Source organism: Ambystoma mexicanum, chromosome 10 (genome assembly GCF_040938575.1).
Source record: "Ambystoma mexicanum isolate Mex_15411 chromosome 10, UKY_AmexF1_1, whole genome shotgun sequence".
Taxonomy (NCBI): Eukaryota; Metazoa; Chordata; class Amphibia; order Caudata; family Ambystomatidae; genus Ambystoma; species Ambystoma mexicanum.
Window position 1 is genome coordinate 798,700,142 of NC_090932.1, and position 15,754 is coordinate 798,715,895.

General features: G+C 46.6%; 1 protein-coding gene across 5 annotated transcripts in view; it reads left to right on the forward strand.

The window, feature by feature from the left end:
- The window catches only part of SCHIP1 (schwannomin interacting protein 1), a 638,382-nt gene that overhangs the window by 592,348 nt on the left and 30,280 nt on the right, over positions 1–15,754 (forward strand). For 4 of the 5 annotated variants that reach the window (XM_069618457.1, XM_069618456.1, XM_069618459.1 and 1 more), the window contains one exon: positions 1,772–1,890. In XM_069618457.1, the coding sequence (XP_069474558.1) occupies positions 1,772–1,890 (119 nt within the window). Of the gene's footprint in view, positions 1–1,771; positions 1,895–15,754 lie in introns of all 5 variants that reach the window. The other variant, XM_069618460.1, reaches the window with a different exon arrangement.

The following is a 15,754-nucleotide window of genomic DNA, read 5'->3' on the forward strand; positions in this document are numbered from 1 at the left end:
GCACCCATGAGCTACCTACCACACATGACCGGAACCTAGAGACAGGAAAGCTGGGAGGAGCTGTGGGAACTCTTAAATGAGAATGAGTTTTGAACTGTGTCCTCTCTGCTTGGAGCTCTTGGGTCCTGCTAGGAGCTTTATATTATCTTATTTGATATTTGTATAGCGGCTACTGCCAGTTTTATGGCTTCAAAGTGCTGCTGGGTGAAAGGCCTTTCAGAAGACAGTCTGTGCACACATGAACATTCCTAGTCCTTTCTTGTCCTAGTCCTCCTTTCCTCTTTCTTGTCCTGATACGTCACCCCTCTTCCTCATCCTAATCCCTCTTCTGCGCCTGAGACACGAGTTCCCCCAAAACCTGTGAGTAGGAAGAAGGCAGGGCTGGACTCGGCCAAAGTAGAGAACCTGGGTGAATGGTTTTACCCCCAAAAACAGTACGTCACGCCCTTAGACATTGTTCAGATATCTTTCGATTTCTCTTACATCCCGTCCTTGTTTTGAATACAGCCTCCTGGTTATGTTTGCTCAATACCAGGTGCAATATTCTAAGGCCATCTACTCTTATTGTCATTATTGATCCCCATTGTCTTGTAAGGGGAGTGACTTGCCACCTGAGTCTGACTGAAGCCCCTGGCCTGGTTCATAGCGACTTCCATTACTGCACATTTGATCCGCTGTTGGTCAGTAGAAGTAAAATCTACACATATCTAAAGACAGTTTCACTTAACTATGAGATCCACTTAAAGCTATTTCTACTAATTTATTTATTTAATTGTTTTTTATAACGTGCCTAAAACCATACCTGAGTTTGGTTTCTAAGCGCTGATCCGGTATTCGATCCGTGATCTTGATTCAAAGACCAGCGTTGCCCATGTGCTATACAGTGCAAGAAATGCATTCCTTTCTTCGACACTTGCAATGTTATAGTAATAGGTGCACGTCTATCAATCGTGAACTGGAACAGTAATGGATGCTGATTTGCCAAGGATCACACATTTTGGTTAAATGGCAAAGCTGGGATTTGAAGCCATTTCTTGTGGTTCCCTGATCTGCTGCTTAGACACTTCTCCTCTCAATGTATTTCCAGCACCATGCCAAATCACGCTAAATCATGCTAAATCATAAATACGAAGTCTTTTCTAGTTGCATCCTGGTGAGGATGCAATCAGGGTCCTTGCAACCCTTGTTAGGCGCAGCCGAGCACTCTGCACCCTTGCACCATCAACACAGCCCCTCACACCCCCTAACTCACTGCCAACCAGCTGCTCCTCCATTAGGATCCACAAGTATTAGATGCAGGTGCACAGCTCTGGAGTCCCAGAATTCCAAGAGGAAAAAGCAGGACTGGATGGCCTTCTCACGCACGGCCTCTGCTAATTACAAAAGAATAGTTAAAAACCTCTTCTTCCAAGTCTGTGCTAAATGGGCCTAATTCACACAAAATGAATTGGGCCCATTTAGGGCGGTGCAAAGAGTACTTTGCACTGTTCCCTGAATTAGGCCCGGTTCAATGTGTTTGTTGGCAGTTCAAAGTCACTTTGCAACGCACTAAACATTCCATGAATTAGGCCCTAAATCTTCATTCAAAAAGGTTGTTTTCATACTTTAATTTAAAGCACTGTGCCTAGGTCTTTGTGTCACAGAAACACCGTGGGGATAGCTGGTTTCTAAATGGTTTTAAAATGCACATTTCCTAGGCAAGCTGAACAAATTTTAATGTTTTGAAAGGATGAGTTATTTATTTATAGTATTGCTTTTTTGTGTGTTCCAGGCTCAGAAAAATGAAAGGGAATCCATCCGGCAGAAGTTGGCACTGGGGAGCTTCTTTGATGATGGCCCAGGCATATATACCAGCTGCAGCAAAAGTGGCAAGCCAAGCCTTTCTTCTCGGTGAGTAGAACACAGTGTACCAAGCAGGGGCTGCCTTTCTTGTTATATGTGACTTGTGGTTTAACATCAAAAGGCCCTCTGGTTTCCACACTTTAATTCCCCCCAGCTGCAAAACAGAAGCAGAAAACATGTGCAATTGGCATAAGGCAAGTTAGAGGTTACCTGCTTTCAAAATGTTGCCCATAATCCCCCACCCACCAAAAAAAGTTTCAGCCATCAATGTAAACTTTTCAGGCATTATTGTGAATTACTGGATGTTACCCATTGCCAATGCTTGTGTTGTCATCTCCATCCTACAAGGGTCAATAAGGCACTTTCAGTTATTGAAATGCCCAAAAAAGTTCTGAGAATAACCTGCTGTTTATGAGGCGCTTTATCACTGCTCTCAAAGCGCTGCAGCAACTGACGTTCGGATCGCCAAACTCACCTCTGCTCCTTTTATCGACAGTGGAAACACCTCTGTATAGGTGAGCTATAAATAAAATATATCATAGCATATCGATTGGCACTCTGCCGAATTCGCAAATCTTCCTCCACTTCTATGTGCCAACTGCACTTGCAGGCAGGGGGAAAACTGCACGAGCATGCGCATTCGTCAGGCGTTGGGATGTGGGCGGCCCATCCCAGAATGCACCATGTATGTACCTATCCTCAGATGTTCCTCCAGTCCTCCCACACCGCACCAGCCCACTGAAGCCCCCCCCACCACGATCTTTCCCCGTCTGGTCTCCCCTTTTGCAGGTGCAGTGGACTGCGCAAAATGTCTTCTTACATCCATGCCTGCTTGCCACTCCCAGAATACCAAAGGGTCATACATGGACTCAGCAATTCGATTCACTATTTTTCACATACACCAATAAAATAGGAATGTAACTGTAAAAACCACACGCTAGGTGACTGGGATTTAAAGCCACTTACCTGAAATGTCCACCATGCACCTTCGAAGGTGGGGGGGTGGCTGGCCCCATCACTCCAACTACTTTGGAGCATGCCAACCCAAATTCACTCTATCCCTCACCAAGACAGAAGAGCACTGTCTTGTAAGAACCCCCTCACTGGCAGCAAGTTCTTCTTACTTTCATAAGATCAGCGCAGTGACCTGTGAATTCTAGTGCTCTACCCACCCTGCATACTTTGGAGCAGGGCCCCAATGCGCATGTGTGTGTTGCAGGCGCCTGCATTCTGCATCTGCTTTGAAGCAGCCCCCCCTTGTACATCACTCACAGCTTTGGTTCCCTGTGCCCCTTTCAGAATAAGGAGACCTTATTTCAGTCCATCCTGGCTACAGAATGTGACAAGCAGTTTGCTCATCGCATCCTGCAACCAATTTGTATTCGGGTCCGCGGATTTTAGCACTGGGATTGGAATCTATGGTCTTCTGAGTACACGCAGAACTCTGCAGTGGATGCATTATTCCACTGAGCTATTTTACTGGGTGACGCACACTGAGCTGTTATTATGTTTCTCAGATCACATTCCTCCTATATGTTTTTTTTGTTTGTTCCTACATTACCCTTGAAGAGCTGGTGTGCAAAGTGTTCCTCTACTTTCAAGGGACTGTTTTTTTGATCTCAGCCAATCCTAGTGAGTAACACTTTGCCATGACCCGTTGCAGAAACCAGGGGCGTTGCTAGGGGGTGTGGGTTAGGGGGCTATAGCCCCTTATCTTCTGGTTGTAGCCCCGGATAGAATCTCAGGAGCTACAGCCAAAAGACTAGCTAGCCCCCAGTCCCAACAATTCCAACATCAGCTTAGCCCCAGGTCTTTTCCAGACCTAGCAACTCCCCTGGCAGAAACCTTTTGAAGGCTTCTTAGTTATTCCATCTTGCAGACACCGGTCCTTCTCAGAGGATTGATTCTATTGTGCAGGTATTCAGAACAGACCAGTAGCTCAATATTCTGTGCACTATGATGATTGCGTCACACCAAGAAATTCTGATTGGCTGTGGCGACTGGTACATTTTTTAACTGGAGGGGCATAAATGTTTGTGCCGAATATCGGAGAGTGATTCTCCAGGTGATTCTCCCCCGAGAAATTTTTTAAAATATTGGGTTAAAATAGTGCATTTTACAGCACTTTCTGAAAAATTGATTAAAAAGCCACACAATTTGCTATGCATTTTGTAAGGTAGCACATGAAAAAACCGAACAGATGCAAGTCACCGACAGTGAAAATGTTATAAAATGGACCCAGACGCACAACACGAGAAATGCCTTACACCTGATTGGCCTGCCTTGCCCGCCTGCTCCACCCCTCCTGCCTTAAAGGGAGAGGGTGGAGACCGACAGGCACAGCCGCCGGGCAAAGGCCAAGGAACAAGGCCTCAAGATCTCGCTGCTGCGAGAGCCTCCGTTCAGTGACTCCAGCGACATTGGAAATGCAATTTTGCCACATTCTGGGACACAGGAGTGTTCCCCTGCACTGAGGTCAACAGGGGCGTGCAACACGGCCGAAAGCTGATCCAAAATGGCGATCCGTGTCGCCATGACGACCGAAATCCACAAAATTGCCCCAGACACACAACACGAGAAATGCCTTGCGCCCAATTTGCCTGCCTTGCCCGCCTGCTCCACCCCTCCCGCCTTAAAGGGAGAGGGGGGAGACCGACAGGCAAAGCCGCCGGGCGAAGGCCAAGGAACAAGGCCTCAAGATCTCTCTGCAGCTCTGCTGCGAGAGGCTCCGTTCAGTGACTCCAGCGACGTTGGAAATGCAATTTTGCCGCATTCTGGGACACAGGAGTGTTCCCCTGCACTGAGGTCAGTAGCGGCGTGCAACACAGCTGAAAGCCGATCCAAAATAGCGGACTGCGTCTCCTTGACAACCAGAATCCACAAAATTGCCCCAGACACACATGAGAAATGCCTTTCACCCAATTGGCCTGCCTTGCCCGCCTGCTCCACCCGTCCCCCCTTAAAGGGAGATGGGGGAGACCGACAGGCAAAGCCGCCGGGCAAAGGCCAAGGAACAAGGCCTCAAAATTTCTCTGCAGCTCTCAGCTGCTCGAGGCTGCCATACACTGCCTTGAGACAACAACAAACAGTGTATCAAGGTAAGCAGCTCCATGACATTAAAAATGAGTGTCCCCGAGTCGCTATCTTACCCCACTCTGCACATCAGAATTTCATGCGCCCCAGACTGAGCCATCTCAGAATGCATAAAATCTGCTCCCCTCACCTCATCCCCTGCCCACTTACCTCCAAAATGCTTGTCTTGGTATGAGGCAATGCCACACTACCAGTGCACCTCGTATTTCAGCACAACCTGCCAGTTGCTGCTCCAACCCATACCAGAGTGTCGCCCCACCAGGCTCATGTGCTTAGCCAATTACCTAGGTTGAGCAGATCTATCCATGCCGCTCTTGCGGGGCCAAATGCCTCTGGCCCATGACCCGTCATGGCGCACTGTGTGATAAACAGTAACACAGACTGGTTTACCCCAAGGGGGCCTCCTAAAGTCGCTGCCACCCTTCCAGCTGTGTCTGGTTCAAGTACGCCTATGATTGTTGATATCATGCCTGTACAAATACTGCAACTTGTTGTTACCGCTGTTAAAGCTCATATACCACGTGTAGATAGATCCCATTGCCTGGTGAGTCCCAACGCATTATCTGCCCCCTTGCTACCACACCGTTCGCCTGCTGAAACTACGCCTCGGATTTCTAAAGTAATGAGTGCTTCCATGCTAAAACCTACGGTTACTACCATTGTCTCACCCATTGCTGTTGCCCAAAGTGCACTCCTAAGAGACAGACTTGTAGGCCTGTTGCTACCACCTAATGATACTGCTACAATGTTACCTGCTATCAATGCCCATAATGTATCAATGTGTCATAATGATCTTCTGCCACATAGCATTGCTGCCACCCCACCACATGTTGATATGATGTATATGCCACTGACTTACAATGCCTTGTATGAATAAATGTTGCAACCTACTGTTACCATCATTGTTATCCCCTTTATGATCAAAGTGTGCCTCTGATAAATAATGATCTCTATTGCCCCATTACTGCCATCCGAGTAGGCCCACCACAGTGCCACCTAGTACCCCTAATGTGATTCCCGTTGTTGATGCCCACAGTGTGCCTCTCATAGAGAATGATCTGCTTGCCCCTTTTCTGCCACCTAGTGGGGCCACCACCATGCCACCAAGTGCTCTTAATGCCACATTCAAACAGGTGACTTACCGGCACCTCCGCTGACTCCTACTGCTGCTCTCATTGTGCTGCCAGCAGACACTTTCAAGGTACCATTGACTCAAACAACTTCACCTGCTTGCTCCTTCGCACCTACTCACAAGTGTTCACTTAGCTGTGCCTCAATTAACGCCCAGTCACTTCCAGCTCATGCTCTTGACATTCACAACCTCATATCAAAAGGAAACTTAGATCTTTTGGTCATTACTGAGACCTGGCTCCATGATGCATCAGGACCAGACCTAGCATTAGTCCTCCCCCAGGGTTACACCATCTTTAGGCAAGACTGCCCCATCTTAAAAGTTGGTGGAGTAGCCCTCGTTGCAAGGAATCCATTACAATCAGAAAACTTAAACCCTACGAGGGCAGGTACCAGCAGGTGAGGTAGAAGTCTCACTATCACTTGGATCACTATCACTTGGCTATACTGGCCTAAATTAAATGTAACCAGTCTAGCCATGTTTACTTTACCCTTGATACACAATAAATAGTACTGTGCAACAAGGGTAAATCAAACATAAGAGTGACTACATGGATAGACCGGCCTGCCAGTTTATCCAGGTAATAACACGTATTGTGTTTGATTTACTGTATATCGAGGGTAAAGCATACATTCAATGTAGGCCAGTCTAGCACCATAATAACACTGATCCTGTTTGCTTTACCCCTAATGCATAGTAACATTGGTTCATCATGTCTTCTTTACCTTTGATGCACAGTTAGTTACTGTGCATCAAGGTTAAATCAAACATTTGTGTTATTATATAGCTAGACTAACCTGCATTCAATGCAGGCCAGTTTAGCCACATAATAACACTAATCATGTTTGGTTTTACTGTCCATTGAGGGTAAAGCATGCATTTTTAAATTATCATAGAAATCAGGGTGGGAGATCACACACACATTCTTCGGTGTAATAAGACAATGTTTTTGAAATTCATCAAAGTCAGAACAGTTTCTGACTCCTCCACCAGTCCAGTGTCCACTCTCTACACTGGTTTTTCTTGCACTGAAAATTGTTTTTTCTGTGTCCATATGTTATTTGTAAAAGTTAATGATGTTGATCAACCAAAGAAAAACATGTTGTATGTTCACCAAAATCCATCCCAATTTACTGTATTGTACCTACTTGTATTGTGTACAAAATTGTAAATATGTAAGTGCCCTTGGGTGCTTTTCTTTCATATTGAGAAATATATGTATATTAAAAATCTCAGGGTCAGAAACCTTACTGACTTTGATGAAATTCAAAAACATTGTCTCATTACACCGAAGAATGTGTGTGTAATCTCCCACCCTGATTTCTGTGATAACTTAAAAGTATATGCCCAACTGGGTTTATCAGGGCCTAGCCAGGTGCCCTTTTGTTATATTGGGTGAAGCATGCATTCAATGTAGGCCAGTCAGAACACGTAATAACACTTTTCATGGTTGCTTTACCCTTATGTACTGTGCATCAAGTGTAAAGAAAAAAACAAATTCTGACCGATCGAGTCACGTAAAACACTTATGTTTGCTGTGCCCTTGTTACCCTTGATGCACAGTACTCAAGACCCATGAAACATGTGTCAGTTGAGGCTTTCGCCACCACGTTCTCTCCCCCTCCTCCTCCTCTGGCTGACTCACATCTGGACACTGCTCCTTCCATGCTCTTCTATCTCTGATACTCTGGATGTTCTTGCCCCTGTCATGAGGATCCGCTTGAAGCCCATAGCCAAGTGCAACTCTTGGTATGACTCCGACACAGCTACCCTTAAACACGAGTGTAGGGGGCTGAGAGGAAAGGGCGGGCTTCTTGTACACCCTCTGACAAACTGGCCTGCCGCCTGCTCCACAGGCAATACTAGCTCCTTGTCCAAACTAAGAAGGGAGTCCACATCCAATCCTGCGTCTCTGCAGCATCTAACAACTCAGCCAAACTTGTTAAAATATGCAAGGAGCTGGCCAACCCTGTTGCACTCTCTACCTCTTCTGCCACCTCCCAGGCACTCTGCATAGTCCTTGGCTCTCATTTCATCTAAAAAACCCAGGACATCCTGTCCACCCTTCCGTTCTCTCCTCCTCTCCCCCTCCTCTCTCTGCTACCTCTGGCCCTGCTACAGCAGCCCTCCTCCCACCTTCTCTTTCTTTCCTCTGTTCTCCCCTGAAAAGGTTTCTAGACAAGTCTGATCTATGAAAGTCTTGTCAAAACAGGTTCTTCCCTGTTTATCTAAAACCATCAAGGACTACATTGAGATCCTTGCTCCTGCTCTGACCAACTTCTGCAACCTCTCCTTCACCTCTGGAGCCTTCCGCGCCCCTCTGAAGCACTCTCTTGTGCACCCTCTTCTCAAGAAACCCACAGTCGAGCCCTCATGCCAGGCTAACTATTGCCCGATCTCCATCACTCCTTTCCTGGGCAAACTCATGGAAAAGCTGGCCATCTTGCAGCTTAAGTTTCACACCGATTCTGTTGGTTGTCTCCATGACCATCAGTCTCGCTTTAGAGCTGCCAGAAGCATGGAAACTGCTCTCCTGAACATCCGTGAAGACCTGCTCTCCAACCTCGACTCTAACATCCCTTCTGTCCTCATCCTACTTGTTCTCTCTTCTGCCTGACATGGTATCACCGATCAGGCCCTGGCCTGCTGACCTCTTTCCTCTCTGATCAACCCTCCCAGGTCCAACTTGGGTACTTTCTTTCCTCTATTTCACTCTCGACCCCAGGGCTCTAACCTCTCCTTTGGCTGTTCAACCAATACCTGGCACTCCTTGCCCACCACATTGCCGCTCTCTGCTCCAACTTTCAGTGCTATGCGGATGACACTCAGCTCGTTTTCAGGCTTCCCTCCACCACCCCTTCTCCTTCTCTCATCTCTGACTGTCTGTCCACTATCCAGGAGTGGCATGCCACCAATGATCTCTGCCTTAATGGCAGCAATACAGAGATTCTCCTCATCAGCCCACCTTCACCCTCCTTTCCTGTCACTCTCTGGCCAGCCTCCCCTGGTCCTCTTCCTGCTCCCACCTGTGAGGCTAAGATCCTTGGGGTCATCTTCAAATCCACACTCTCTTATTCTCCTCACATCTCTGTCATCTCCAAGATGTCAAACTACCAGCTGCACCTCCTCAGAGGTATTCTTCCTTTCCTCTCCTTCCCCTAGAAGCTTACTGTCTCTCGAGCTCTGGTTCTCTCTAGAGTAGACTATTGCAACAGACTCTTTCTAAATATGCCTGCTTCTACTCTCGGACCTCTGCAACTCATCCAGAAAAGGACTGCAAGACTTGTCCTTGGCCTCAAGCCCTGGGATCGTATCTCTCCAGCCCTGAAATCTCTTCATTAACTCCAAGTGGCTGCAAGGATTAAATTCAAGACCCTCTGAATTGTCCACAAGGCTTTCTGGGGCCTGGGTCCAAAATACCTTCAACTCTCCCTCTGCAAATACCTTCCCACTCAAGCTCTTCGCTCCTCCACTTCCAACTCCCTCAGGGTCAGTCGCTTCTCCAATCAACGAGTTGGTTGGAGATCTCTTTCTTCGGCTGGGGCCTCCCTCTGGAACAGCCTCCTTGCCACTCTAAAACTTGAGGAGAACCAGCTCCGGTTCCGGAAGCAGCTCAAGACCTTCCTCTTTACTTCTGCCTTTGCTCTCCCTCTACCCTGCTGATCTGTCTGCTTCGGCACTGTGCACCTGGTTACCCTCTGATTTCAGGCCCAGGTCCCTGCCCACCCATCCAGACACCGGCACTGCCTCCTGGCAACTCTGCACTAGGCTCTGTATCTGTAACCCTACAGTCCCCTTACCTGCACTTATCAGACACCCCTTGTCTGTGCTTCAAACCTTGCACTTCCCACCTTGCTGGCTGCACTGCCAGGTGTTGTTTTTATCCGTTGCTTAGCACTTTCCACTTCACCCCTCCCCCTGCACTTTCCCACTTCCCTCTCCCCTGCACTTATGCATTCTCAATGTCACTGAGCCTAGTAAGATCGTTGTTTTGTCTTCCCTTCTTTCCCTCCCTTGTCTCGTCGTGCTCTGAAACACTTGTGTATGAGCGTGATACAAATAAAATATCATAACATATCATATCAAGAGTAAAGCAAATTTAAGATATTTATGACTAAACTGGCCTACATTCAATGTTGGCCAGTCTATCCATGCTGTAACACTTATAAAAAAATGGTATGTGTTATTATGTGGCTAGACTGGGCTACATTAAGTGTAGGCCAGTCTATCCATATAATAATACTTATCATGTTTGCTTTAGCCTTTATGAACAGTAAAGATACTTTACTGTGCATCAAGAGGAAAAGTAAAAAGAATGCGCTGCCCCCAGCAACCCCCACCAGGAGGTGGCTGCTGGGCCATGGCAGGGCCCACCCCTAACTTTAGCACCCCCACGCCCACTTCACACATACTACACAAGTTCACATACACTTCTACTCACACATTCATATATCTTTCAAACAACACTTTGCATGCACGTATACATACAAACACACCAATGTACACGCATGCATACACACATCACAGAAAAAATACACCTTACCTGCTCACCCCATCATCATGCATTGCGCTGTTATGGAGGATAGCACATAGCCCTCACAAAATGAACATGCTGAATGACAGCTGAGGACTACTGTCCTGTGAGTCAGCGTCTCTATGCTGTTAGTGCAATAATGAGAGGCAGCGGGCCAGACCTCCGACACCCCGCCATCTCTTATTATTATTTGCTTCATCAGGCCCCACTAACGAACAAACAAATGAATAGCTCAGATGCAGGCAGCACAGACCCTGTGCATACAAACAAACTAAGATGTGTATCGGGAGGCCATGCCCCTGCTCAGAGGAAGTCAGTACAGTTACCTGTGCAAATAAAGCACATGGGTGGATTCTGTTGCCTGCCACTCAGGCGAGGGGGTGGTGCCCACCCACCCATAGTGACAGCCACTGCTGCTGATTGGGTATAACATGATGAATGGTAGGAATGATTATGGAGTCATGTCACTGAAATGCAATGTTTCTCATATTCCAATGGGAGTATTCCTAATTAAATTATGCCACTGTGTTGTTGTTATCACCAAGGTGACAGTGAAACTAACAGTCATTTCTTGGTTTTTTTTTAATCTTTGTTTTTTGCAAAGCTGTGAACCCTGAATAAAGATAAAACGTTTGTAAATTCCTATTTTTTTCATATATTGTAACCTTACTCAATCACACCTTACTTATAAATCACAGTGGTATTTGCGAAGAGCCCTTTGGTCCCCCGAATGGACAAGGGAAATAAATTGCCGCCTGGGTGACAAGTGTGAGTGGAGGTTGGCAAGACCTTCTCCCAGGCATGCCTAGAAGAAACCGCCAGCGCTGGACAAGGTGAAGCCCATGGCCAGCAGTTGGCTATGTGAAGAGCTCCTGGAATGGGACTTGGCTGAGGAACGCAAGTGCCTCTATGAGAGTTGGAAGACGATGTGAAGCTAGATCCTCTCCCAAGTGCATCTGTAAAGAATAGACACAGCTGGGCAGTAGGCCACTTGGGGCGGGCAGATATGCGAGGAGTGGATGGCAATGTGACTTGGTAAGAAGGGGGAGGGCGTTGAGTTTGAACTTTTCTTTGGTACATCGGTAAGAAGCAGCTAGAGCAGCGGTCTGCAACCCGTGGCTCTCCAGATGTTCTGGAGTATGACTCCCCTGATCCCCAACCTTTGACTATGCTGGTTAGGTCTGATGGGGGTTGTAGTCCAAAACATCTGGCAAGCCAAAGGTTGCAGACGCCTGAGCTAGACCTAGGCAGGGGGACCTTGGGGAAGGCTGTGGGATAAGCCAAGAGCCACCTGGGTAATGGCCTTGGCTTGGGAATGCAAGGGCCGGGTTAATAAGTGGGGGGGCAGTGAGCTAGAACTTCTCATCTCACAAGCAGCCAGAGCTAGATGAGATTCTCGTCATGGCATTGAACTTCCTTGTCTGAGTCAGCACTAGGGATGCGGGATGGGCGGGTGGAGGGGCGTGGGAGGGATGAACCCTTTACAAATATTTGGTTACTTTTGCTAATGTATTTTACTTACTGTCTCTTGTTTAATGTTATTAGGTTGTGTTTCTGTTCATTAGTATTTGAAATGGCAAGTTACCAAATGTGTTGGAGATTTGGAATGCAGTAGATTGTAATTTTCTGAAATGGAATGTGGTGTATTGACATATTTTCATTTGGAATGTGGTAAAACCAGTAGCTTGTGCAATGATTTGTTAATGTGGAGCAAGGCATGCTATTATTTCATTCTCTGATCAGTGACTGTTTTAAACTGGAGGCTTGTTGTTCTAATCTGGAATGTTCTTGCATTCGAAACCATCCCTTTTCTGGGATCGCCAAATGGCACTTTCTGCATCGGTTTACTCCCACGAATGCCACTGGTGCTTTCGGTCCTGCTCCTGGCATCGTGTTTCCTTCTACTCCCATTGGCACGCTTTCACCTGCAAGATCAATTATAGATTGTGGAGGGCGCCTCCGGCCACAGGTGTACTTCATGAGGCCCCTTTCTGAGCTGCCTGCACTCTTCATTGCACTTTACCTGGCTACCTTGTTTTAGTGCGCTCGCGCATGGAGGCAGCTGCGGAAATAAATAACACTGCAGTTGAAAGGCCGATTGCAAGCAGCTGTCCCAGGATTAGAGAAGCCTTTTCAAAATGTTATGCATAAAAGAAATGTTGATAATGTGTATGAGCAAATAACAGTACCAATAACCCTGCACCGCCCACCGACATGATTTCATCTTGAGATCTACAACGGGAAAGGTACATGGACTTCCTAGTTAGTGTTTACAGGCCAGAAGTCACTGAGGGAGTGTTTAGAAATGTGTAGCACACAACAATGAACTGAATCACCTCGAGGCACTTTCTGACTATGGGGTTGATTCCATAGAACTTAAATTAAGTGCATATTGAGCGTCTTTCTGAAAGTTGATAATTTGTGCTACTCCTTATTACTTAATTCTGCCCCTGGTGTCATTCTGAATGTCTAAATGTTCCCAAATCTTTGTCACTCTATGTTGTGTTATGTTATTTTGATTCATACCTCGCACCTATGCCATTTTCATGGTCTCCAGGTGCCCAGGCAGGCAAATCTGGAAAAGAAGGGGATTGGGATGGGTTAGTTAGTGGGATTGAGAGTGAAAGGCACAAGAGAGCTTTGATGTGCTGTTGGTGGCTTCACTTCGGAAAAAACGGTTACTGTGTGCTGGTGTGTTTTTAGTTGATCGACATTTGTGTGGTGTTTTGTGGGTGGTTGAATGCAAGTGTTTTATGTGCATCTTGGGTTCTGTGGAGAGAAGGTACCGTGCTTGTAGTTTGCATTGTTTTTGTTTTGTGGCTAAATTGTGTGTCTTGTTTCATCTGTGTTGGGTGGTGGGTATGCAGAGTATTAGATAGATTTTAGTAGGGTTCGTCAGGGGTGTCTGGGTCTTTTTCTGTTTGTTGGGTTCATACATTGGGTTAATTTTATTCTATTGAGTTTCAGGTTCGAGTTTTCTGTTTCTTTGGGTGATCCGGTTTTGCAGTTTCTTATTGTGTTGTGTTGGTGGTTTTTCTTTCATCGGTGTTCCCTCTTTAGCTTGGTGATTTCAAGAGCCATGTTTCTAACAGTTTCCTGAATTTTTAGGTGATTGTTATTCCTATTTCCTATGGGAGGGACTTCCAGAGTCTCACCGCTATGCAGGAGAATGCTGATCCTCTGAATTTGTGCTTTGCCTATTGTTTCGGTTAAAGGCGAATGTTGTTGCTGGACCCTAGTGTTCGTGTTGGTTTGTAGATGGAGATTTCCCCCTGTATAAATTCTGCTCCTTGGCCATGGATAGCTCTGTGTGTTATGCAGAGTGTTTTGAAGAAGATTTGTTTTTTGACTGGCAACCAATGCAGTGTTCTCAGCACGGCTGTGATGTTTTCTCTCTCGGTGAGTGTGAGGAGTAGTCTTGATGCTGCATTCGGTATTCATTGTACTTTTCTCATAAGGTATTCTGACCTTCCAAGATAGATGCTGTTGGCGCAGTGTATTCTTGACATGATGAGAGAGATGACGGTGAGTGTTCTGTGTTGGGTTCCCAGCTCAGCCCAACCAGTCGTTGGGTGTGATCATGATGTCTGTTTTGTCTGGGTTGGGTTTAAGGCTCTTGGTGCTCATCCACTGGTTTATTTCAGTGAGGCAGTTGGTGAGTGTTGGGCTTTGTTTTTCACTGGCATTGATTTTGGTGTCATCTGCATAGTTGTAGCAACCAACCCCCAAATCATTGTAAGTCTACCTCTTGACTGCATCTGCATGTCATGAAGCCCAGTCGGATGTCTTCTACCCACCTCACATTCTGTTAGCAAGCGCTAAATCATGGCACCCAACATTTAATTAAAAAACTATCCTGAGGTCATTGAACTGGGCTCCTTTGAGCCAATTAAGTACGTGTGGGGTTGGTTGCATTGATAATGCCGTTCCTACATTGCATCAGCATAGACAGTCGTTAAAGCAAGCTGTTATTAGCTTCTTCCTGCACAATGAGATACATTTAAAGGTGGCATTGGGTTATAGTTTCATCCATGGGATGGGTCTGCTTGTTTGTTTACAATTACTCATGAAAACTCTGCAGTAAGGAAAGTGGGAAAAGAGTGTAGCTATTTAATTCACTGTTGGTGGTCCAGAGATTGACTTTAATTGTTCCTTTACTAAGGCATCCTAGTGGCGTTAGTTTATTTTAAATGTGTATTTCTTTGAATTTAATGTGTTCAGCACACATGGAACATTTCACATACTTTTTTACTTAAGCTTTATGGGCCTAGCTTGAGGGCTGCTATGGGTCATGAGGACCAAGTTAAAGGGCAGAGTGCAGCAAGGTTATTTAACAAGGTCTTCCGGGCACATAGGTCCGGTACTGCCTGAGGGCATGGTCTATAAAGCTATTAAATCCCTTTAAAAAATAAATAAATTCAGCACCCACATACAAGGAGCCAGGGGCAAATCTTAGAAAAAGCTGGGGCGTGCCTGCCAGGTGTGGGCCAGTGATGACTGAAGCTAGTAAGTGCAGGGGGGCTGGCGGGTGTATGTCTGTCCCACAACCCAACTAGGTGAGGAGTGGGGCGGATGATTTTACTTACTCCCGGGCCACGCCTGTCAGTTGCTGAATGGGCAAGTAGGAGAGTGGCGCTGTCATGGGGGCCTCCACCCCCCCCCACCTGATGCAGGTAAGGAGCGGTGGGCTAGGGGGTGATGTAGGTGCCCAGGCTGCATCTGTCAGGTGCGGCCCAGGCAAGGCGGAGACCTAGACTGACAACATGGCTGTATGCACGGCGCTCCCGTGCAGAGAAGGTGTGCCACGCTGAGAGCCATGCTGCCAGCACAGCTAGTCCAGAGGAATGTCTAGGCCTTCACCATTGGCTAATCTCCCAGCTACATGGATTTTCGGAGCTCTTATTGCCCGGAAATCGGTCAATGGGGGAGTGCCACATGACACCGCCATACATAATCTGGTTTACTGTCTGTGAAGTCCATTTCTGAAGGTATTCTGTTTGAGTCAAGGACACTTAGCATAAATACCAGATACAGACATCCTTTAGTGATCCGGTTCACTTCAGTTTTGTCTTACCTCTCTCCTTTCAGTTATTTATTTTAAAACGGACCCCCAAATGAGTATTTCCTGTTTAATTGCTTCTTTTTTTGGGGGG